At 62.7% G+C, this 21,034-nt stretch overlaps 3 protein-coding genes across 26 annotated transcripts in view; 2 read left to right on the top strand and 1 right to left on the bottom strand.

The window, feature by feature from the left end:
* The window catches only part of MINK1 (misshapen like kinase 1), a 42,056-nt gene extending 32,308 nt beyond the window's left edge, over window positions 1–9,748 (top strand). For 2 of the 11 annotated variants that reach the window (XM_025428686.3, XM_025428693.3), the window contains 24 exons: window positions 288–357; window positions 494–704; window positions 2,076–2,189; window positions 2,626–2,712; window positions 2,892–3,107; window positions 3,346–3,519; window positions 3,841–4,101; window positions 4,479–4,564; window positions 4,724–4,834; window positions 4,967–5,076; window positions 5,210–5,298; window positions 5,505–5,528; window positions 5,652–5,812; window positions 6,065–6,167; window positions 6,250–6,387; window positions 6,539–6,647; window positions 6,970–7,137; window positions 7,242–7,385; window positions 7,551–7,685; window positions 7,789–7,889; window positions 8,020–8,169; window positions 8,255–8,414; window positions 8,501–8,640; window positions 8,933–9,748. In XM_025428686.3, the coding sequence (XP_025284471.1) occupies window positions 288–357; window positions 494–704; window positions 2,076–2,189; window positions 2,626–2,712; window positions 2,892–3,107; window positions 3,346–3,519; window positions 3,841–4,101; window positions 4,479–4,564; window positions 4,724–4,834; window positions 4,967–5,076; window positions 5,210–5,298; window positions 5,505–5,528; window positions 5,652–5,812; window positions 6,065–6,167; window positions 6,250–6,387; window positions 6,539–6,647; window positions 6,970–7,137; window positions 7,242–7,385; window positions 7,551–7,685; window positions 7,789–7,889; window positions 8,020–8,169; window positions 8,255–8,414; window positions 8,501–8,640; window positions 8,933–9,016 (3,146 nt within the window). In that variant the 3' untranslated portion in view covers window positions 9,017–9,748. The remainder of the gene's footprint in view (window positions 1–287; window positions 358–493; window positions 705–2,075; window positions 2,190–2,625; window positions 2,713–2,891; window positions 3,108–3,345; window positions 3,520–3,840; window positions 4,102–4,478; window positions 4,565–4,723; window positions 4,835–4,966; window positions 5,077–5,209; window positions 5,299–5,504; window positions 5,529–5,651; window positions 5,813–6,064; window positions 6,168–6,249; window positions 6,388–6,538; window positions 6,648–6,969; window positions 7,138–7,241; window positions 7,386–7,550; window positions 7,686–7,788; window positions 7,890–8,019; window positions 8,170–8,254; window positions 8,415–8,500; window positions 8,641–8,932) is intronic. The other 9 variants (XM_025428688.3, XM_025428685.3, XM_035716322.2 and 6 more) reach the window with 9 other exon arrangements.
* On the bottom strand, window positions 7,084–21,009 carry CHRNE (cholinergic receptor nicotinic epsilon subunit). Of its 14 annotated transcripts, none has more exons than XM_049110117.1 (15): window positions 20,660–21,002; window positions 19,416–19,513; window positions 13,639–13,784; window positions 13,516–13,560; window positions 13,301–13,410; window positions 13,065–13,220; window positions 12,806–12,906; window positions 12,427–12,627; window positions 12,242–12,356; window positions 10,942–11,056; window positions 10,669–10,855; window positions 10,459–10,568; window positions 9,898–10,363; window positions 7,580–8,383; window positions 7,084–7,437 (listed from the first exon to the last, which is right to left on the bottom strand). In XM_049110117.1, exons 1-13 carry the CDS (start codon window positions 20,698–20,700, stop codon window positions 10,214–10,216), a joined length of 1,575 nt encoding a protein of 524 aa, XP_048966074.1. In that variant the 5' UTR covers window positions 20,701–21,002; the 3' UTR covers window positions 7,084–7,437; window positions 7,580–8,383; window positions 9,898–10,213. The 14 variants fall into 14 exon arrangements, with proteins under 14 accessions (XP_048966074.1, XP_025284488.2, XP_048966069.1 ...); XM_025428703.3 differs by having other exon boundaries at window positions 10,459–10,565; window positions 20,660–20,997; XM_049110112.1 differs by having other exon boundaries at window positions 7,580–7,777; window positions 8,041–8,383; window positions 12,242–12,627; window positions 13,516–13,784; window positions 20,660–21,009.
* C5H17orf107 (chromosome 5 C17orf107 homolog) lies at window positions 11,051–12,121 on the top strand. Its single transcript, XM_049110122.1, is given in 5 exon segments — window positions 11,051–11,235; window positions 11,326–11,520; window positions 11,602–11,827; window positions 11,830–11,879; window positions 11,996–12,121. Coding segments are annotated over 5 exon segments (636 nt in total). The 5' UTR covers window positions 11,051–11,169; the 3' UTR covers window positions 12,095–12,121.
* Window positions 21,010–21,034: the final 25 nt, after the last annotated feature.

The raw sequence follows: 21,034 nt of genomic DNA, 5'->3' as shown, positions 1-21,034 counted from the left end.
GGCTCCGGGGCTGCTTCCCCTCCACTCCCCCACCATCCCAGGCAGCCTGTCCAGTGAAGGTCCCCCCCTTCCCTCCTGACAAGCTCCATGGTGAGCCGGGGGCCCGGTGTAGTGCTTGTGCGTGGTCTGCCACGCCTTGCCCGCTGTGGGGTCTGGCCCCTGGTTGTCTCAGCCCATGTTCCAAGGGTGGAGGGGCCAGGCTGGGTGGTTTATCCACATGGAAGCTTCCCTAGCCCGGGTGGGCTCTGGTGCACTGGGGGAGGAACAGCAGTGACCTCCCCCTACAGAGGAGACGGAGTACGAGTACAGCGGCAGTGAGGAGGAGGATGACAGCCATGGAGAGGAGGGCGAGCCCAGGTGGGCCCTGGGGCTGGGTGGTGGGCACAGGGCTGTGCAGAACCACCCCCGAGTGCCCGGTGGTGGTGGTGGGGCAGACCTGCAGGGGTGGACCAGGCCTTGACCCGCCCTGTGTTGTGCTGCCCACTGGGCACAGCTCTATCATGAACGTGCCGGGGGAATCCACACTGCGCCGGGAGTTCCTGCGGCTGCAGCAGGAGAATAAGAGCAACTCTGAGGCTTTGAAGCAGCAGCAGCAGCTGCAGCAGCAGCAGCAACGAGACCCTGAGGCACACATCAAGCATCTCCTGCACCAGCGCCAGCGCCGCATTGAGGAGCAGAAGGAGGAGCGGCGGCGCGTGGAGGAGGTGGGGTCGCCTTGGGGGGGGCCTGGGCCACTCGCCCTCTCACCACCCTGTCCTGGCTCTGTCATTGGTTCCCTTGGCCGCCCAAACAGAGGGAGCATGCGCAGGCTCCCCAGCCTCTCAGACCTCTGGCCAACCTTGTGTGGGTGGTGTCAGCCCTCCACACAGGGGCCGCCTTCCCCACATAGAGGATGGTCCCTGCCCTGCACGGAGCCCCCCACTCCTGTCTGTCCTGTAGGCAGTTACCTCAGGGGTCAGGGAGCTAGGGCTCCGCACACACTCCAGAGCCCCATGCTTTTGCTCCCAGCAGCAGTCTGGTCCCATCGGGAAGCTCCTTCTAAAGATCCTGCTTTTATTTCCAGTGGTTTGGGCATAGATTAGCTGGAAAATAGTCTGGTCCCTGGCCCAATTAGAGGTGGGTGGGAGAAGTACCTTTCAAATAATAGAGAATCTTTTAAATACCAGGGTTGTTAACTAAATCACCACTGTAGAAAGCATGCATCTGTATCCATAGGTACTGAGATGCATTTGTTCCTCAGGAGGGACATGGTGAGGGAGGAGAGGGTATGAAAATGGCCTTAAATGTTGGGGCTTTTGTTGAAACAATGACATGATTTCAAAGTTCAAGGAGAGCCAGACTTCAAATTGCTCAGGGATGCCAGAGTGGCTCAGCAGTTGAGCATCTGCCTTCAGCTCAGGGCGTGATGATGGAGTCCCCGTCGGACTCCTTGCAAGGAGCCTGCTTCTCCCTCTGCCTGTGTCTCTGCCTCTCTCTCAGTGTCTCTCATGAGTGAATAAAATCTTAAAAAGGTAAAGAAAATTGGCTCAGGCACTGGAGATCCCGGTGTGCTGCCCTCCAGGCAGCCCCGTACTCCCTGCAGAGCCGAGGCTGCCCTGCCCAAGAGCCAGGCACAGAGGCCATGTGCCACCGTGTCCCGGGGAGCAGGCCTGCCCTGCCCTCCTCGCGGGGACAGGCAGGGCTCCGTGAGCCAGCCCCCTGTCCCTATCGCCCTTCACCCCTCTCTACCCGTCTCGGTCGGTACACTCTGACCAGGCCCGGCCTGGATGGCTTCTATGCGGGCGCCTGCTGCCCTCTTGTGGCCGGACGGCGTCCCTGCGGCCCGCTGTGCGCCCCGTGGCGGCCTGGGTCGCTTGCTTGGTGGAGGAGCTGATGGACGGGAGGCTTCGAGGTGGCCCCCCAGGGGCAGCAGGGGCCCCAGGCGGGGGTCCCGTGCACAGCTGCCGCGGGTCAGGGAGAGCCGCTGTAGTGGGAGGGGCCGCCCGCGCTGTCCAGTAGGGCTCCCCTCACCGCTGGCGCCAGAGGCCGGCTGTGCTGGCGTTGGCGCTGAGAGGGAGCGGTCTTCTCCCCGACAGCAACAGCGGCGGGAGCGGGAGCAGCGGAAGCTGCAGGAGAAGGAGCAGCAGCGCCTGGAGGACCGGCAGGCCCTGCGGCGGGAGGAGGAGAGGCGGCAGGCCGAGCGGGAGCAGGTACAGCGCCCCCAGCACTCACCGGGCTCACCCCTTCCCAGCCCGCCTCCCCTCTGCTCCTGCCGCCTGCCTCTCCTGCACCCCACGCCCTTCCCCGTCTTCCCTTCCCCGAGATTCCTCCTATCTTTCCAGCTTCACTCTCTCTCTGTTTTTTCCCACCCTCACCCCCACCCTGGCTCCTACCCTCCTGTCTCTGTGCCTTCATTCCCCATCTCTCTGCCTGGCCTTGACTCCTCTGCCCGCCCCTTCCCTCTCGGGCCCTGCACCTTGGCCCCCTCATCACTTGCCCTCTGGGGGCTCATCCCACCCCACCTGTCCTCTCTGATTCTCCCCGCTCTCCTCTTCATCCTCGCCCAACTGCTCCTGTCCTGCCCATGCCGTCGCATCCCCCCCTGCCCGCCTCTCCCCCTGCCCTCTGCCCCCCCCTGCCCCCCAGGAGTATATTCGTCACAGGCTAGAGGAGGAGCAGCGGCAGCTCGAGATCCTCCAGCAACAGCTGCTCCAGGAACAGGCCCTGCTGCTGGTAACGGGGTCCCCGACCTCCTCTGGGAAGAAGCGGATTCAGAGCCTCTGTGCTGGAGTGGGAAGGGGGTCCGGCCAGGCGTCTGGGGCAGAGCCCTATGCCACGGGCAGCTGGACAGAGGGCCCTCCTGCTCCGGCTCTGGGCTCCGCTGAGCCCGCTCTCCCTACCCTTGGGCCCAGGAGTACAAGCGGAAGCAGCTGGAGGAGCAGCGGCAGTCCGAGCGGCTCCAGAGGCAGCTGCAGCAGGAGCACGCCTACCTCAAGTCCCTGCAGCAGCAGCAGCAGCAGCAGCAGCAGCAGAAGCAGCAGCAACCGGGCTTGCCCACCGATAGGAAGCCGCTATACCACTACGGCCGGGGCAGCAGTCCCGCTGACAAGCCTGCTTGGGCACGAGAGGTAGGTTGGCTCCTCCCTGGCTCCTCCCTTCCTCTCGGGACCAGGACCAGGAAGGGGGAACCTGGCATGGGCCATGGGCCTGAGGGCAGAGCGTGCAGGATGGGGGGGCATGGAGCCCTGGCAGACCCGGGAAGGGGGGACCTGGCATGGGCCATGGGCAGAGCGTGCAGGATGGGGGAGGCATGCTCTGAGCATGGGGAAGCACAGCTGGCCTGTTGGGCACCCTGTCATGCCACAGGTTGAGGAGAGGACGAGGATGAACAAGCAGCAGAACTCCCCCTTGGCCAAGACCAAGCCAAGCAGCACAGGGCCTGAGCCCCCCCTTCCCCAGGCCGCCCCCGGGCCTCCGGGCCCCCTTTCCCAAACTCCGCCTATGCAGAGGCCGGTGGAGCCCCAGGAGGGACCGCACAAGGTGAGCCTCTCCCCGTTCCCGTGTTAACACACTGATGCGGGAGCTTCTCTCTGCATGGCTGCAGCATGGCTGTATATACGCGCGCACGTGCATCTCTTAGCTGGGAATCGTGGATCTCGGGGTACGGGGGCAGATAGCACCTGCCGGCTGCTGCATGTATCTGGTGAGGTCTCACCTGTACTCAGGCTGCCAGAGCCCCTTCCTGATAGACAGTTGGAAGCCAGAGGCCTCCCTTGCCCCTTCCTCCCAGCCAGGCCCCCGCTCGCGGGTGGGGATGTGCCACAAAGCAGGCAGCCCACCCTCCCTGGTCTTTCCCTGCAGAGCCTGGTGGCACACCGGGTCCCACTGAAGCCATATGCAGCGCCTGTACCCCGATCCCAGTCCCTGCAGGACCAGCCCACCCGAAACCTGGCTGCCTTCCCAGCCTCCCATGAGCCTGACCCTGCTGTCCCCACGCCCACCACCACGCCCAGCGCCCGAGGAGCCGTCATCCGCCAGAATTCAGATCCCACCTCCGAAGGGCCTGGCCCCGGCCCAAACCCCCCAGCCTGGGTCCGGCCGGATACTGAGGCCCCCCCCAAGGTAAGGGCCCTGTGCAGAACCAGGAGAGAGGTGAGAAGTGGGAAGGAAAAGGTGGAGATGGGGGGGGAGGCCCTGTTCTGCCCTGGGCCCTGTTCTGCCTCCACTCTGGTGGGAGGGCGGGAGGGTGGGCTGCCTGCCCTGGGACCTTGTCCCTGCTGTTGGGGGCAAGGGAGGGAGCAGATGCGGCCAGGTGTTGGAAGCCCCAGACTTGTTGGGTTGGCATCCCAGCTTCATGACTCTGGAAAACTCGTGAGCTCCCCTAACTTCAGTCTGCTTGTCTGAGAGAGCCAGGAAAATACTTGCCAGGGTGGAGGCCAGGATGCGCACATGTGAGGAGCGCCCAGGGAGGGCGGCGCTGACCCCTCCTCCCCCCACAGGTGCCTCAGAGGACCTCCTCCATTGCTGCCGCGCTCAACACCAGTGGGGCCGGAGGGGCCCGGCCCACTCAGGCTGTCCGCGCCAGGTAGTGCCCGGGTGGAGCTGCACGGTGGCCCTGGGGTGGGGGGCGGGGGTGCACAGGGGAGGTCGCCAGGTATACCCGCTTAGGGGTGGGCCAGCCCCACACCCATCACCTCAGTGCCCCCTGCCCCGCCCCCCCGGCACCCCTGTGCTCCCTCCACAGACCTCGCAGCAACTCCGCCTGGCAAATCTATCTGCAAAGGCGGGCAGAGCGGGGCACCCCCAAGTCTCCAGGGCCCCCCGCTCAGCCCCCTGGCCCGCCCAACGCCTGTAGGTAATGGAGTTGCCCACCACTCACGCCCACCCTCACTACTGCCACCTGCTGCCCCTGGTGGTGTCCCCCTCTGCAGTGCGGCTCAGGCCCCGACAGGAGCCCCTGTTCTGACCTGCCTCTGCTCTCCTGCAGCAACCCGGATCTCAGGAGGAGCGACCCCAGCTGGGAGCGGCCGGAAGGTGCCCTCCCCGCTCACGGGCACCTGCCCCAGGCTGGCTCGCTGGAGCGGAACCGTGTAGGAGGTATGCCACAGACTGCTCAGCTGGTCTCCAGCCCTATCCCAGTCGATGGACCCTTCCCTGGGGGCAGCTGGCTGGGGCTCACAGTGGTGACTGGGACTCAATGACCCCCCTTCTCCCACCCTCCCCGATCCAGCCTCCTCCAAACTGGATAGTTCCCCAGTGCTCTCCCCTGGGAACAAAGCCAAGCCTGATGACCACCGCTCACGGCCAGGCCGGCCCGCAGTAAGTCATCGGTGGCAGCTTTGGCCCTGCCTGCCCCTGGGTGGGGGCTTGGGGCCTCAGAGCCCCCAGGAGCCCAGGGCGGTGCTGGGAGGGCCCCCTCCATCCTTGTGCGAAGGGGTTGCGGGCTGCACTTTTGGGCTACTGACCTTTCTTCACCTCTTTCCTGCTTCTCTTGGCTGCCCTTCCACCCTTGCGGCCCCTCCCAGAGCTATAAGCGTGCCATCGGTGAGGTCAGTGAGAAGGCCTGCCTGGGAGCCCCCTGTCGCTTGCCCTTTCTCCTCTGGCACCCATCATACTTGCTCCTCCTTCCCTTCCCCCTTTCTCACGCCTCCCTCCCCACCCCCTCCCCACAGGATTTCGTGCTGTTGAAGGAGCGAGCCCTGGACGATGCCCCACGGCCACCCAAGAAGGCCATGGATTACTCGTCCTCCAGTGAGGAGGTGGAGAGCAGTGAAGATGAGGATGAAAGCAACGGCGAGCCCTCAGAGGGGAGCAGAGACCCCCCTGGGGCCCGGTATGGGGGTGCCTGGGGATGGGCAGGGCTCCCCCTCTTCTAGGCTGGGGTCCTTGGCTATTGCTGTTGGTCGGTTTCCCTTCCCCTTCTTTAGAGAAGGGGGTCTGGGCTGGTGGCCCCATCTGTCTCCCACGGCCTTGTCAGCTAGAGGGGCCTGTGCCGAGTGGAGGGGAGAGCACTGGTCCTCCCTGTGTCTGCCAAGGGCTGACAAGCAGGGCTTGAGACTGACGGCCCCCCCCTCTCCCGTGGCAGCGACGGGGACACGGACAGCGTCAGCACCATGGTGGTCCACGACGTGGAAGAGATAGCTGGGACCCAGACCCCCTATGGGGGTGGCACCATGGTAGTCCAGCGCGTGAGTGCCCCCACCTTCTTCCAAGCACCTGCTGTGCCCCCTCCTTGCCCGGCACCTGGCTCCCCTCCCTCTGTTCCCTTAGACTCCTGAAGAGGAGCGCAGCCTGCTGCATGCAGACAGCAATGGCTACACAAACCTGCCAGATGTCGTCCAGCCCAGCCACTCACCCACCGAGAGCGGCAAAGGTCAAAGCCCCCCATCTAAGGATGGAGGTAGTGATGTAAGTAGACAGTGCAGACCCTGATGTGTGGGGCAGCGGGCAGGGGCGCTGGGGGGCGCACAGCAGGGTCGAGACGGCCAGGGTTTGGGGAGGAGTGGGCAGCCCGCGGCTGGGTCTCGGGGTTTGCCTGACTGCTGCCCCACCCCCACAGTACCAGTCTCGTGGGCTGGTAAAGGCCCCTGGCAAGAGCTCATTCACGATGTTTGTGGACCTAGGGATCTACCAGCCTGGAGGCAGTGGGGATACCATCCCCATCACAGGTGAGGACAGGAGGACAGGGTGCCATGGGGCCTGGGGAAGGGCACAGGGGGTCTCTGGGACACAGCCTTACCAAGGGTCGCGGCCTCTTCTTGGGCCTGAGACCGGCCCTGAGGCCCTTGAGTGACAGGAGGATTTTGCCAGGCCTTGCGCCCCATTTCCATGCCCCCTGCACCTTCTCCTTTCTCCACCTTTCCCCTGTCCCCCTGAGGATTAAGAGGAGGCCTGCCCACCCTCCCCACCCCCTCACCCCCTGCCCAGTGCAGGGGTGAGGGGAGGGGGGCTGCAGCCCTCCTCCCCTTCTCCCTCTCCTCTTTCTGGCAGCCTTGGTGGGGGGAGAGGGCGGCCGGCTAGATCAGCTCCAGTACGACGTGCGTAAAGGCTCCGTGGTCAACGTGAACCCTACCAACACCCGCGCCCACAGCGAGACCCCCGAGATTCGCAAGTACAAGAAGCGGTTTAATTCAGAGATCCTCTGTGCAGCTCTTTGGGGTGAGCCAGGGCCAGGGAGGGAGAGCAGGGTCTGCTGGCACCCCTGGGCCCCCAGTCGGGCGAGGGCTGGCCACCAGTGACCCGCCCAGGGGCTCCCGCTGCAGGTGTCAACCTGCTGGTGGGCACAGAGAATGGCCTGATGCTACTGGACCGGAGCGGGCAGGGCAAGGTGTATGGGCTCATCGGGCGGCGGCGCTTCCAGCAAATGGATGTCCTAGAAGGGCTCAACTTGCTCATCACCATCTCAGGTGCGCGGGGCACAGGCTGGGGACCCCAGATGCTCCGTCCGCTGCCTGTAGCCTGGGAGGAGGGCCAAGAGGGTGGCCTCGCGTCCCCAACCCCTGTGGGGTGCACCCCACCCCGCCCCACTCTGCCCCGCTGACCTCTGGTGAGGGGCCACATGTCCTCCTTAGGGAAAAGGAATAAACTGCGGGTGTACTACCTGTCCTGGCTCCGGAACAAGATTCTGCACAATGACCCGGACGTGGAGAAGAAGCAGGGCTGGACCACCGTGGGCGACATGGAGGGCTGCGGGCACTACCGCGTGGGTGAGGAGGGCACCGTGGGGTGCCAGGGGCATGTTTCCAAGAAGAGGGATCGGGGTCTGGGCTTCCTGGATGACACCCCTCCCCTTGCTTGCCTGCCCCCCAGTGAAGTACGAGCGCATTAAGTTCCTGGTCATCGCGCTGAAGAGCTCCGTGGAGGTGTACGCCTGGGCCCCCAAACCCTACCACAAGTTCATGGCCTTCAAGGTAGCCTCAGGGGCCCCCCTCTGCCCCCGTACCCCCCACTGCCCTAGACATGCCCCCTGAGCCCCTTCTCCCCTCTGCACCCCCCCCCTGAGTCCCTGGCCATCCCCCCTGAGTCCCCTCCCCTCCTCAGTCCTTCGCAGATCTCCCTCACCGTCCTCTGCTGGTTGACCTGACTGTGGAGGAGGGTCAGCGGCTCAAGGTCATCTATGGCTCCAGTGCCGGCTTCCATGCTGTGGACGTGGACTCGGGGAACAGCTATGACATCTACATCCCTGTGCATGTAAGCTCGGCAGGGCTTTGGGTAGAGCGCAGCCACAAGCCCCGGCTCAGGGTGCACTGCCTGCAGTCCATCCTCTCATCCCCAGATCCAGAGCCAGATCACGCCCCATGCCATCATCTTCCTCCCCAACACTGACGGCATGGAGATGCTGCTGTGCTACGAGGACGAAGGCGTCTACGTCAACACATATGGGCGGATCATTAAGGACGTGGTGCTGCAGTGGGGAGAGATGCCCACCTCTGTAGGTGAGTGAGGGGCCCACCTGGAGCGCCCCCTGCCCCCAGCTACCTGCCTGGCCCCCACTCACAGCCCCTCCTCCCCTTCCCCTCAGCCTACATCTGCTCCAACCAGATCATGGGCTGGGGTGAGAAAGCCATTGAGATCCGCTCCGTGGAGACAGGCCACCTGGACGGTGTCTTCATGCACAAACGAGCCCAGAGGCTCAAGTTCCTGTGCGAGCGGAATGACAAGGTGGGGTCCCCTTCCCCTATGCCCCTCAGCCCCCTGGCAGAGGGGATGGCCGTGGGGTCTTCCTGGGAAGGGGTCCTGGGGTCCCTGCCTGCCTTTTGTCACCTGCAGTTTCTGACTCCTTCATGTAGTGTCTGCCAGCTGCTCTCTCCCCGCGGTGGCCAGACCTACATGCCGCACTCTCCCCTTACCTCTGCCTCCAGGGTGGGGGGTGCCCTAAGAGACTAAATCCTGGAGCTTCTCTCTCTCCAGTTAACTGAGACTCTTTCCCCAATCCCTTCTCCTCCCCGCCCAGGTGTTTTTCGCCTCCGTCCGCTCTGGGGGCAGCAGCCAAGTTTACTTCATGACGCTGAACCGAAACTGCATCATGAACTGGTGACAGGGCCAGCTCGCCCCACAGCCAGACTCCCCAGGCCGCCCTCCTTTCCCCTCCCTGGGCTTTTGCTTTCGACTGGTTTGATTCACTGGAGCCTGCTGGGAACGTGACCTCTGACCCCTGATGCTTTTGTGATCACGTGACCATCCTATTTCCCTCCCCCCAATACTTCTCCCCCCAAAACTGTGCCTGTCCCGGTTCTGGGGAGAGGCACAGCTTCCCCTTACAGGAACCAAGTGGACTGAGCCCCACTCCCTTTTCTCCACTTGAGGAGAGTGCTCGGGGCATGCACCCCGTACCCCACTGCTGCTGACCGGGCAGGGCCCTGGGCCCCTTCATTTGCACGTCAGGGGAGCCGGCTCCCCCCTTGAATGTACCAGACCCTGGGGGGGGTCACTGGGCCCTAGGTGTCAGGGGGGGGGTGTCGCCTGCCACTCCAGGGGCAGGGACCATTTCCTCATTTTCTGAAAGCACTTTAATGATTCCCCTCTCCCCAAACCCCAGGGAATGGAGGGGGGACCCCGCCAGCCAAAACATTTCCCCCTTTCCAGCCCCAGTTCTTTCTAGCCTCGGACCTTCCCTGGTGGAGGGAGGGAACAGGGAGCTCTGTCCCCCCAACCCCACCCCCACCCCCTTGCTTGCCTCTGTATATAGTGTGAGCAGCAAGTAGCCCCGCCCCCTCCCAATGTAGTGGCCTTGGATCTTCCGTTTGTTAATAAAGACAATTCAACCAGCTCCCACCAGCTCGCCCTGTTTTTTTCCATTTTCTTTCCCAGTCTTGGATACCAGCCAGGGTAAGCCAGCAGAACTGGGAGGGAGGGGGTGGTGCTGGGTCCAGAAACCCGGAAGAAAGACTGGAGGGGGAGGGGTGCCTTCAGCCTTACCCTGTGGGCTGGAGGGGACCTTTAAGTTTGGCGATCCGCTGATGACGATAACAGCTCCTGGGGCTAGAGGGGTCAGCAGGGCTTGAGGAGGGATACCGAGTGGTTTCCGGAGGGCCGGCATCCGAGAACCCTCGGCTCCGGACCCCGCGGTGGCCAGACCTACATGCCGCACGCACACGCAACTCCTCTTGTGAGGTTGGCAAAGCTCCGATTTATTAGGGGCGGTCGGGCGGTCGATAAAAGTGAGGTCGGTAAAGGATCACCGTACAGCAGCCCCCCACCCCACCCCGCCCCGGGAACCGGGTGGGGAAGCCGGCTACATGCACGGTGGGTAGGGCAGCTCAGGCACTTGGTTGAAGTAGCCCCCAAGGAAAATGACGCTGGACCCCACGCCGAACAGCACCAAGGCGGCCCAGAAGCAGAGGTGATCCAGGGCCTTCCCCATGCGCACCCAGTCGGACACCTCCTGGGGAGGGGAGGGGCGGACACAAAGCTGCGTGTCCCGCGGAGCCAGAGACTGGCAGCCTCCAGGCGCCCCCCCCCCCCCGCCGGCTGCCCCACCTCGCTGGAGGCCTCCTGGCTCCGCGTGCTCTCGGCCACGAAGTTCACAGCCTCCACGCAGCAGCGGATCTCGGGGGCGGCGGCGCCCAGGCTCTGGCAGAGGGCAGCTGCTGGGGCGCCGAGGAGCGAGGGAGAGAGGGAGGGGAGTGTCACTGCGGGACGCCCCTGCCGCCCGCGCCCCCGCCGGCCCGCCCGCGCCCCTCGGCTCACCAGTCCAGGCCCCGTGCCGGTGCCTCTGCCCCTCGAATACGAGCTCGCTCCGCGGCTTTTTCAGGATCAGCTCCTCCGCACGGAGCAGCAGGCCCACCGAGGACGCGCGCCTGGGCGGCGGGGCGGCCCGGGGAGCCTCGGGGGGTGCGCTGGAGCCCAGGAGGCTGGGCAGCTGCTCCAGCAGGACCTGGGGGCGGGGCGAAGCGAGCTCGAGGCCCCGCCCCATCCGGGTCATCGCCCCGCCCCCGGAGCCGTCCCCCTCGCCGCTCTCACGTGGCGCAGCCGCGGGGACATGGCGTGTGTGGTGGGCGTCCGCAGAGACACGTTGAGCACGATGACACAGTTCATGACGATGATCGTGGCAACCACCATGACGAAGATGAGGTACCTGCAGAGCCCGCGGCGTGTGACCTCACAAACGACCGGCCTCGCTGGCGAGTCTGCTCCTCCCCAGCGGGGCCAGACGCCCGCGGCTCGGTGCTCCCTCTTCCGCCGGCAACCATGAAGGGGACCCCCAGCTCCCTGGAAACCCTGCTGTGGGTGTACCACTTCCACAGCTCTACGGAGGTGAGGCTGCGCCCGCGGCCCCGCGCTCCCCGCGCACTGTCCCCGGCCCCGACGGCCCCGCTGTCCCCGCTCCCCCTGCTCCGTGTCCAGGTGGCCCTGCAGCCCCCGCTGCTGTCCTCCCTGGAGCTCGCCGTGGCCTCAGCCCACGAGTATCTGGAGCAGAGGTTCCAAGAGCTTGATTCCCACCGGGAGCCGCAGGGGCCGCCCGCCCCGACGCCCACCCTGAGGCTGGTGCTCAGAGAGGCCGCGGCCAGCGTCGTGAGCTTCGGCGCCACCTTGTGTGAGGTGGGGCTGGGGGGCTGCGGAAGGAGGGGGCACGGGGGCACAGGCCCCCACACCCCCCAACCCCTGCACCCCCCACGGCAGATCTCAGCCCTGTGGCTGCAGCAGGAGGCGCGGCGACTGGACGGCGGCGCCGGCAGTCCGGGCCCAGCCCCGGGCGCGGGGGACCCGGGCGCAGCGCTGAGCCGGCTAGCCCAGGCCGCGGGGCACCGGGTGCGGCAGGCGGGGGCCGCGGTGGGCGCCAGCGCCCGGCTGGTGCTGCAGGGGGCGTGGCTGTGCCTGTGCGGGCGGGGCCTGCGGGGGTCCTCCTCCTCCTGCAGCACCGGCGGCGCCCGCTGGGCCTCGCGACCGAGGGAGGACCGGTGAGTTCGGGATGGGGGCACGGGCACCGGGGAGTTCGAGGCCGGGGGAGGGGAGTGGGGGGCTGGGGTGGTGGCGGGGCTCGCGGGAAGGGGTTGAGCCGGCCCATCCCCAACAGAGATACTCAGGAGGCCTCGAGGTGGCGTCCAGCTGCAGCGCGGAGGACGGGGGACCCGAGCACCCACCGCCGCCCCAGTCCCGCCCCACGCTCAAATAAAGCCCAGGAGGGCGCGGACCCCCCCGAGCTGCTCCCGGTGTCGCCTGCCCGGCTCCCCTCGCGTGCTCCTGACTCCGCCTCCATGTTTGCCTGGCCCGCCCCGCCCCCGCGCCCTCCCCGGGTTGCCCCGGGACCCTCTGCCGTCACCTGCCCAGCATCGGCACGCTCAGCGACGTCTCGGGGATTTTCTGAGCGATCAGGAACAGGAAGACGGTCTGGGCGAGTAGGACGTTGATGGAAACGGTGCACTTCTGGCCGCCGGCTGGAGGGAGCGCCCGGTGAGAGCCGCCCCGCCAGCAGCGAGCCGGGCTCAGGGTCCCGCGGCCCCTTACCCTGCGCGGGCAGGAAGTAGGCGAGCAGCACCAGGCCCGAGATGAGCACGCAGGGCACGATGATGTTGATGACGTAGAAGAGCGGCTTCCGGCGGATGATGAGCGTGTAGATGATGTCGACGACCCCCGGGTCCCCAGCGGAGGCTCCGTTGGGGCGACGGATCAGCCCGGGGCAGAAGTCGATGGCCCACTCGCCGTTCTCTGCGGGGCGGGAAGGGGTGGGAGGGACGGGGCCCGGGACGGTCGGGAGTGCTTTCGAGCAGGGCGGCGGCCGCGTCCACCCTGCTCTCCACGGTCTGCGGTCGCCCCAGCTGGCCAGTACCCCACCCCCACCCCGGGCCCGTGCAGGGGCGGGTTTTCGGAGCAGAGGGGGCCTCACCCGTGTAGGCCTCGGTGTCGATGTCGATTTTGCTGATGGTCTCGCCGTCGTCGTCCACGGCGAAGACGAAGTCCACCTCCTCGGCATTGTACGTCTGCGAGCTGCGGAGCCAGGGCCCGGCGCCCCCCCCCAGGAGCTCGGAGGCGGGACCCCCACATCCCATTCCCGGGCGGCCCCGCCCCGCCCCCTGCCCCCTGCCCTCCTGCCCACCGCCCCCCAGCCCCTTCCCTGCCCCCCGCCCCTGAGCAGCTTGTCCCACCGGAAGACCAGCGAGCAGTTCTGCCAGTCGAAGGGGAAGTAGGTGACCTCCACGGCGCAGGTGCTGCGGTAGATGGCGGGGGGCAGCCAGCTCACGTAGCCGCCCTCGTAGATCAGCACGTTGGCGTCGTAGGCCACGCCGAACTGGCCGTCAATGCTGTGGGCGCCGCGAGAGAGCCGGCGTCTGCCCGGGCCCAACCCCGGCCCCGCCCGCCAGGTGCAGGGCCGCGGCCTCACTTGTTCTCCAGCACAATCTCCGGGAGCCATACGAGCTCCGAAGGGACCCGCAAGGTCTCCACGCCCCCGAAGTCGTCCTTGCTGTAGTTGAGTCGGTAATCCTGCCAGTCCTAGGGGTGGGGATGGCCGGCAGTGCCCTGCGTCTCCACCTGGCGCCCGCAGGAGTTGGGGAGACCTGGGCAGGACCCCCACTCGGCTCCCCGGCTCTCACTCACGATTCCAATCCAGACGCTGGTGGTCAGGGTCTCCTCCTTCTCGTTCTGGAGACGAGCCGGAGTCAGGGTGGTGGAGGTCGGAACTAGCCCCCAGGACGGTGGGTGCGGGTGGGGGCATCTTACCAGGGAGATAAGGTTGGTCAGGGTGACCTTGAGGGTGATGGTGACCGTGTCTTCAGGCTCCTTCACGGGCCGGCTTCCTGGGTCATAGTTGTCGAAGAGATGGTGGTACAGATGCAGCTCCTCGTTCTTGGCCTCAGCTCCACCTGCTGATGGGTGAGGCGGTGGGCTCGCTGCCCAGGAGGGGCTGGGGGCGACTCCCGCTGCTCCGTGTGTCTGCCCCTAGCCAGACCCTGCGTCCTGCTGGCTCTGCCCCATCCCTTGCGTGTCAGTGTCCCTCCCGCAGGAGGCCGAGCACGCGCGTACCCAGGAGCTGCAGGAGGAGCAGGGCACCAAGCAGAGCCCCTGCCATCCCACTGTCTGGTCCTCGGGGTTATTCTGAGCTCTGGCAGCTTTAGGGGGACAGGCTCGGGGGGGGGGGCGGTGTTAGTTCCGGGCCGGGTTAGGGGACTGTCATCTAATCCTCTTCCCCCTGCAGTGTCAGCCAGAGACGTCCTGGCTGCTCCCGGAGGCAGCTGCCCCGTCCCAGCATCCTCTGCCTCCTGCTGGCCGTCGCCCCGGCCCGGCCTGACCCTCTGGGGACTGGAGCCAACCCTGCAGGTGCGGGTCCTTTATGAGCACCTGGACCTACCAGCTTGTCGGGCGGGTGGGGTACCCCTGCTGCCAACCTGCGCTGTTTTCCTTTGCGTGAGCTGCCCCACGCAAGTGACGTCCCTTGTCTTCTGTCACTCACGTGGAACTCATCACCACTCCCAGCCCAGCTAAGGTCACGGCCTGCGGCTGCTGCCCACAGACTTCGGCAGTCTCCTCCACGAAGGCCTGCGGCTGAGAGAGGCGGCTGCAGGGCACAACTGGCACCTAGCAAAGGAGGCCGTGCGGCGTGGGGGCCGCCCCCTTCCACAGGCCGAGCCCAGGTGAGCTCACCTCCCGCACCTGCCGCCCACGCCCGGTTCTCCTGGCCTCTCTGCTGCCACCTTGTGGCCAAACGTGGTGATGCTGCCTTCGAGCTGAGCGCCCTCGAACTGGTGGTTCAAGTTTTAACACTAGTCTCCTTGAGGGATGCCTGGGTGGCTCAGCGGCTGAACGCCTGCCTTGGGCTCAAAGAGCGACCCCGGGGTCCTGGCATCAAGTCCCGCATCGGGCTCCCCGCGGGGAGCCTGCTTCTCCCTCTGCCTGTGTCTCTGTCTCTCTCATGAAAAAATAAAATCTTTAAAAATAAAGTCTTCTTGGGCCACCCGCCTTGACCATCTGAGGTGCCTACTGAAGATTTGTGTTCCTAGGTTCCACCCCTAAAGAACCCTGGGTTAGGGATCCCTGGGTGGCGCAGCGGTTTGGCGCCTGCCTTTGGCCCAGGGCACGATCCTGGAGACCCGGGATCAAATCCCATTCGGGCTCCCGGTGCATGGAGCCTGCTTCTCCCTCTGCCTATGTCTGCCTCTCTCTCTCTCTCTCTGTGTGACTATCATAAATAAATAAATAAAATTAGAAAAAAAAAAAAAAAAGAACCCTGGGTTAGGAGGATGCCAGAGATGGGGTGCCAGGAATCTGGGTTTTCTTGGAAGAAGCTCCCCGTGTGTGCTCACTGGGTTGGGGCTCAGTCCACCCTGGGGAAGCGATTAGCATTGTCCCAAAGGGACGAGAGAGGACTCAGGTGCACACTCACACAGAGAGACTGAGGAAAGCCAGAGATTCTACAGTCTGCTTTACTGATCCTGTGCCCCTGTGTTCCTTGTACACTTCACAAAACACTTTGGGGTCCGTCATTTTGGGGGGTCCTTACTCTGCCCAGAAGGTCCCTCCTCCTCGCCCCCATGTCACACTCAAGGACACCAAAGACCAGAGGGTCCATGTAGCTGGTCCATTTCCCACATGTCCTGGAGGCCGCTCCTTCCACCACCAACAGGCTGTTGTTCCAGGTTCTCAGCTGCAGCCCCGCAGAGGGGATCTATTGGGATCTGTTGGGCCAAGCTCACCTGCTTCATGCAGCTGCCTACACCCCATGGCCCCTGCTCAGGGCCTGGGCCAGGGATTCTGACAAATGCAGAGCTTTATTTGGAACGAGGTCCCCTGCACTGGCCCAGCTGCCACCACCCTAGCCGCAAGGAGGAGGGAGTGGCCTACAAACAGCAACAGCATTGAGGTCCGAGGGGAGGGAGGGAGGGCACCCTGTCACCAGCTTCCCTATGTGACCAGAATCAGCTCCACAACCCAGGTGTCCTGTGGGCACCCACATGGACGGGGACAGAGTGACTGTGTCAGAGGCCCAGAGGGACCCAGGGACCCACCGCTCCCTCCTTCCATCCCACTGCTCTGCTCTCCGATTCTCTGGCCCCAACCAGCCTGCCTGTTCTCTCCTATGTACCCCCTCACCCCACCCCTATCTGATGCCCCGAGGCAGAGGGTGGGTGTGGGCGCAGAAGGGGCAGGGGACTGGCCCATGACTGCCCATGGGTGGTGGGTGCCACCACACGTCCAGAGCCTTCCACCCCCTACCCACCCAGCCCACTTCCCATTCCTCGGCTACAGCTGAGAAATGGTACCTTTCCCCGCAGGACTGAGCCTTGATGACAGTGGTTGGGGTAGGGGCCCCTGGAACTGGCTCTGCCCCAGGGCCCAGGGCCCAGCTGGGATTTCCACCCGTTCTGCACACAGTGTTGGGGGGGGGGGGACAGACCCTCACCGCCACATGGTGCAGGAATGTTACACACAGGCACGCCCCAAACCCCAAACCGTAGAGGTAGAAGCAGTGTCGGACCAAGCCGCCTGGGGACACCCGCCCACATGGAGAGCCGAGTGCGGGTGGAGGGAGCCGGTGCCAATACCCCCTCGACGCCCAAGCCCTCGCGGCGCAGCTGCGGTCGCTGGCTCCGAATGGCCGGCATTCTCCGGGAGAGCACTTTGCTTGGGAGACCCCAGCCGCTCCCGGGGTGACTGGGCGGGGGGGAGGTTGTGCTCAGGCCCTTGAGGCTCACACACAGGCCTCTAGCAGGAGGGGCCCCTCCCTCTCCCGCCCCAGCCCTGGGCAGTCTCTCTGCTGGTTCCCAGAACAGGACAGGTGCCTGATGCTGGTGACAGAGCAGGTGCCAGGACACAGCTTCCTGCCCCATGTGTGGGGCCAGGCACCAGACTCAGGCCTGGGCTTTGTGTTTCTACAATAACACCCTATAAACCCGACCGTTTTGTCCCAGCAGACACCTTGACTTCCAGGCTGGACCCCCAAATCCCAGCCTACCAGGCAACCGGCAATTCCAGCAGTGGCAGCCCCCGGGCTCCAGGTCTGGCTTCTTAGCCATGAGTCCCCTCCCAGTGGGCGACACCCCAAGCCCTCTGTGGAGTGTGAGGAAGGCACCTTCTGCCCGCCGCAGAAAGCTCCCCTTCCTTCTGCCCACGGGGAGCGTGGCCCTGGCGGGTGGTTCTGAGAGCCCATGTTCTCTAGTCTCTGGTCTTGCTGGTGTCACATGTTCAAGGCATGAAGCCCAGGCCCCTGCACGAGAGGCGCCCGGTAAGGACAGAGCCGAGTAAGCGCAGATGAAGGGTCGTCTTCTCAGTGCCCGTCCCTTCTCTTCTCCAGCCTGGGACCCCAGAGGACCACCAGGTACTTAGAGACGCCCGGCCTCGGGCCAGGGTTGATGGGCGCAGGGGAGGATGCCCTCCCTGAGAATGTCCCATAGGAACCCAGCTGCCACAGGACAGGGCCGGGGGCAGCCTGTTGGTCACGCAGAGAAGCCCGGATGCCACCCGGGCCACATAAGGACATGCGGAGACCACAGCAGGCCTGGGCCATCCCTGCCCCCGCTGGCTGTGCTCACTGCCTCCTGCAGGCTGGCGCCCAGCACGTCCTTCAACTGAGGCACCTCTGCATCTTTTCAATAAATCCCCCTTTGACTTAAAAATACTTAAAAAATAGTAGCATGAAAAAAAAAGTAAACTGTTATAAAGAAAACAAAAATGCCCCGAACACAATACCCAGAAAAATCCTTCTGACCATAAAAAATCAATGCATGCTGTCCTTCTGAAGTAGAGATGACAAATGCACAACACCCACTCTACCTGTTGCCCCACCACCAACCGAGAACCCCCCCCAGGTAGCCCCGCTTGCCTGACACCCACTGTCCCCTGATCACCACTGGCCAGACTATTCCAGGCAGCAGTGGCCTGGCTGCCAGAACTTAGCAGGCAGCTTAGGCATGACTTTGATAAGAATGAGCTTAGGCAATGCATTAATTCCTAATTCCGTAATTGCCTGGGTATGAGCCCTCTGCCCACAGACTATGGCGTTTTCCTGCCCTGCAGGACCGGGGAGGGGCGGCAACTGTTAGGTGGGTGGCCTTGTCATGAAGAGGCAAGGAAACCGTGGAATCCAGAAACAGAAAGAGGCATAAAGAGTGGAGAGGGAAGGTCTGAAATAGAAGAGCAAATTCACGTCATCAAGTTCAGATGAAGCCGACCTAAAACCATAGGGGACCCACTGCCTCACCTAACACGTGCCTATTGTTTTCTTTTTTTAAAGATTTTTATTTATTTATTCATGAGAGACGCACAGAGAGAGGCAGAGACACAGGCAGAGGGAGAAGCAGGCTCCCTGTGGGGAGCCCGATGTGGGACTCGATCCCAGGACCCCAGGGTCACGCCCTAAGCCAAAGGCAGATGCTCAATCTCTGGGCCACCCAGGCGTCCCACACGTGTCTATTGTTAAAATCATGAAGTGTATCTTACATATGAGTAGGTATAGGAACGTCCGTACAGCTAAAAAAGCAATAATAAAATAAATAAACACTCAGGTGCCCACTGCCCAGGCCAAGAAACAGCCTCTTCCTGTCCCTGGAAGCCCCTTGGCGTGCCCCCACTCTGCCCTACATGAATCCCACCACCACCCTTATCCTGAAAATGCAGTTGTTCTGTTTCCCTTCCAGTCATCATGGCCTACTTGTCCCTGTGTTTGAACATTTGGTCACGAAAGAATAATGTATCTGTTCAAAAAAACAAACAACAAAAAAAAACACAAAAGTAACACATGCTATTCCTAGAAACAGTGAAAAGTCCAGAGAGATATAATGAAACTCAAGCCTTTCTTGTTAAATCACTAGATGGTACTCTTGAAACTAATGTAACATTGGGGTCTAACCCCCCAAAAAATATATAAATAAAATAACATCATTTCTCTTTCTTCCCAATCCCTCCCCTCAGAGATCAATATCTTCTGTTCAAGGTACATCTTTCTAGACCAAAGTCCAGCACATGTGTGTATGTGCATAAGTATTAATGCATACAGAAGCATCCGTGTTTACTTTCTGCAACATCTGGCCTGGTCTGTCGTGGGGCCTGGCCACACCCCCCGGGCCTCTCGTTCTCCAGAGCTGCTCCCGGTGCACAGATCCAGTCCTGACGGGTAGATATTTAACATGCCAACCAAATAAAATCTTTTTTAAAAAAGGGGGGAAGGCACCTGGGTGGCTCAGTGGTTGAGATCTGCCTTCAGCTCAGGGAGTGACCCCGGGGTCCCAGGATCAGTCCCACATCCGGCTCCCCAGAGGGAGCCTGCTTCTCCCCCTGCCTGTGTCTCTGCCTCTCTCTGTGTCTCTCATGAATAAATAAAATCTTAAAAAACATACACACAAAAACCAAAACAAAACCATTGATGCCTTTTGCCAAACCTTTCTCCAAAAAAAAGCATGTACCGCGTACACCAATCACACCAGCAGAGTCCGAGAGTGCGTGTCTTGCTCACGCCCTCCCAAGGACAGAAGAGCATCAAGCTTGAAAATTTTTGCCAAACTAACAGGTGACAGCTGCTGTCCCATCACTGTGATGTGCTGACAAGGAAGCTCGGGCTGTCTTCATCCCCATAGGAGAGAAGCCTTCATACAGCAAAAATAACCTAGCACGAAAAAAAAAAATAACCTAGCACGTTGGAACGCCTGGGTGGCTTAGCGGTTGAGCATCTGCCTTTGGCTCAGGTGGTGATCCTGGAGACCCGGGATTGAGTCCCACATCAGACTCCAGCGAGAGCCTGCTTCTCCCTCTGCCGGTGTCTCTTCCTCTCTCTCTCTCTCTCTCTCTCTCTCTCTGTGTCTCATGAATAAATAAATAAAATCTTAAAAAAAAAAAAAAAAGAAGATAACCTAGCATGTCAATGTAGAAAATATGACTTAAGCAGATGGATCCCGGTAGGGCACCCAGAAAACTCATCATTGAAATAACCAACCACCAGCCCCTCAGCTCCCAACTGCCGCTCAGTGAGCCGGATACTCTGAATGTGAAATGAAAGCAAGGAAGTCCTGGAGTAAAGCCAGCACCAGGGCCTTCCTTATCTCGGGGGGAGAAGGCCTTGCCTCCCTCCCCTGCAGCTCCAGGCCAGGACCATAAAAAGACAAAAAATGCAAGACATTTCTGTAGGATCCAAAACATAAATCCAGGGACGCCTGCATGGCTCAGTTGGTTAAGCTTCCCACTCTTGGTTTTGGCTCAGGTCGTGATCTCAGGGTCCTGGGATGGAGCCCTGCATTGGGCTCCCGGCTCAGCAGGGAGCCTGCTTCTGCCTCACCCTCTGTGTGCTCCCCCCCACCCAAATACATAAAATCTTTAAAAAAAAAAAAAACAACAACACATAAACCCAAAGGCAAGCAAGTGACAAATGGGGTAAAAGTGCCTGCAGCCGCCACTTATCTCCTCTGACCAAGGAGCTGGCTGAAAGCCACCCAAGGCTGAGGAGGGGGTGGGCGCCTCCCCACGTGTCACAGCACCGCCGGGGAGCAGGAGGAGACCACGGGGTGGACTGGCGGTCCTGGTGTTGGAGGCGAACACGGACCAGAGCAGGAGGGCCGCCGGTTCCCCAGGAAAGATATGAAAAGACTCATAACAAAAATGCTCAATGGGGAGGAGTAGAAATGAGAGGGACCGAGATAGGAGAGGGAGAGGTGAGAGGGAAGGGAAGGGGGGATCTGGGGCTGTAGACACAGCCAGGGGTGCCCCTGGGCCTGGGAGGATGCAGGCACCCTCCGCAGGAGGGGACCTCTTCACTCACCTGCCTGCAAAAGGAAACTGAAGTCCTTGGGACTTCCCCATGCAGGACAGACAGATGGAAGTCCAGTCTGGCCACCTGCTTAAAGGAGCTCTGGAACCTCCTTCTCCTTTGAGAACAGAGGAGACGCAGGGAGGCAGGTCCCAGCATCACCCCAGCACACAGCGCATCCCAGGGACGCTGGGGGCTGGGTCCGGAGAGAGAAGGCCTCTGTGCTACCGCACAGATTCCACCGATGATTCTGGAAACCCAGGAGAAGAGGATTCAGAGCCAGAGAGACACCAGGACTGGGAACTCCAGTTCCTCAACAGCCCTGAGAGGGAGCCATCCTCAAAGGAGACAGGTTAGAGGCAGCTCGCCTCGCCTGGTGAGCCTCAT

Source organism: Canis lupus, chromosome 5, assembly GCF_003254725.2.
Source record: "Canis lupus dingo isolate Sandy chromosome 5, ASM325472v2, whole genome shotgun sequence".
NCBI lineage: Eukaryota > Metazoa > Chordata > Mammalia > Carnivora > Canidae > Canis > Canis lupus.
This window is presented reverse-complemented; position numbering and strand designations above follow the sequence as displayed.

Excerpts from the sequence above, each read along its gene's own strand:
- CHRNE (XM_049110111.1), bottom strand. The coding sequence starts at position 20,700 with ATGGGGAAGTCCCAAGGACTTCAGTTTCCTTTTGCAGGCAG. Across the intron at positions 13,785-19,415 it reads TGGGACAGCAGCTGTCACCT|CAGGTGGAGCTGAGGCCAAG; the intron begins GTTAGTTTGGCA and ends CTCACCCATCAG. Across the intron at positions 10,364-10,458 it reads GCCAGGAGGCCTCCAGCGAG|GAGGTGTCCGACTGGGTGCG; the intron begins GTGGGGCAGCCG and ends TCCCCTCCCCAG.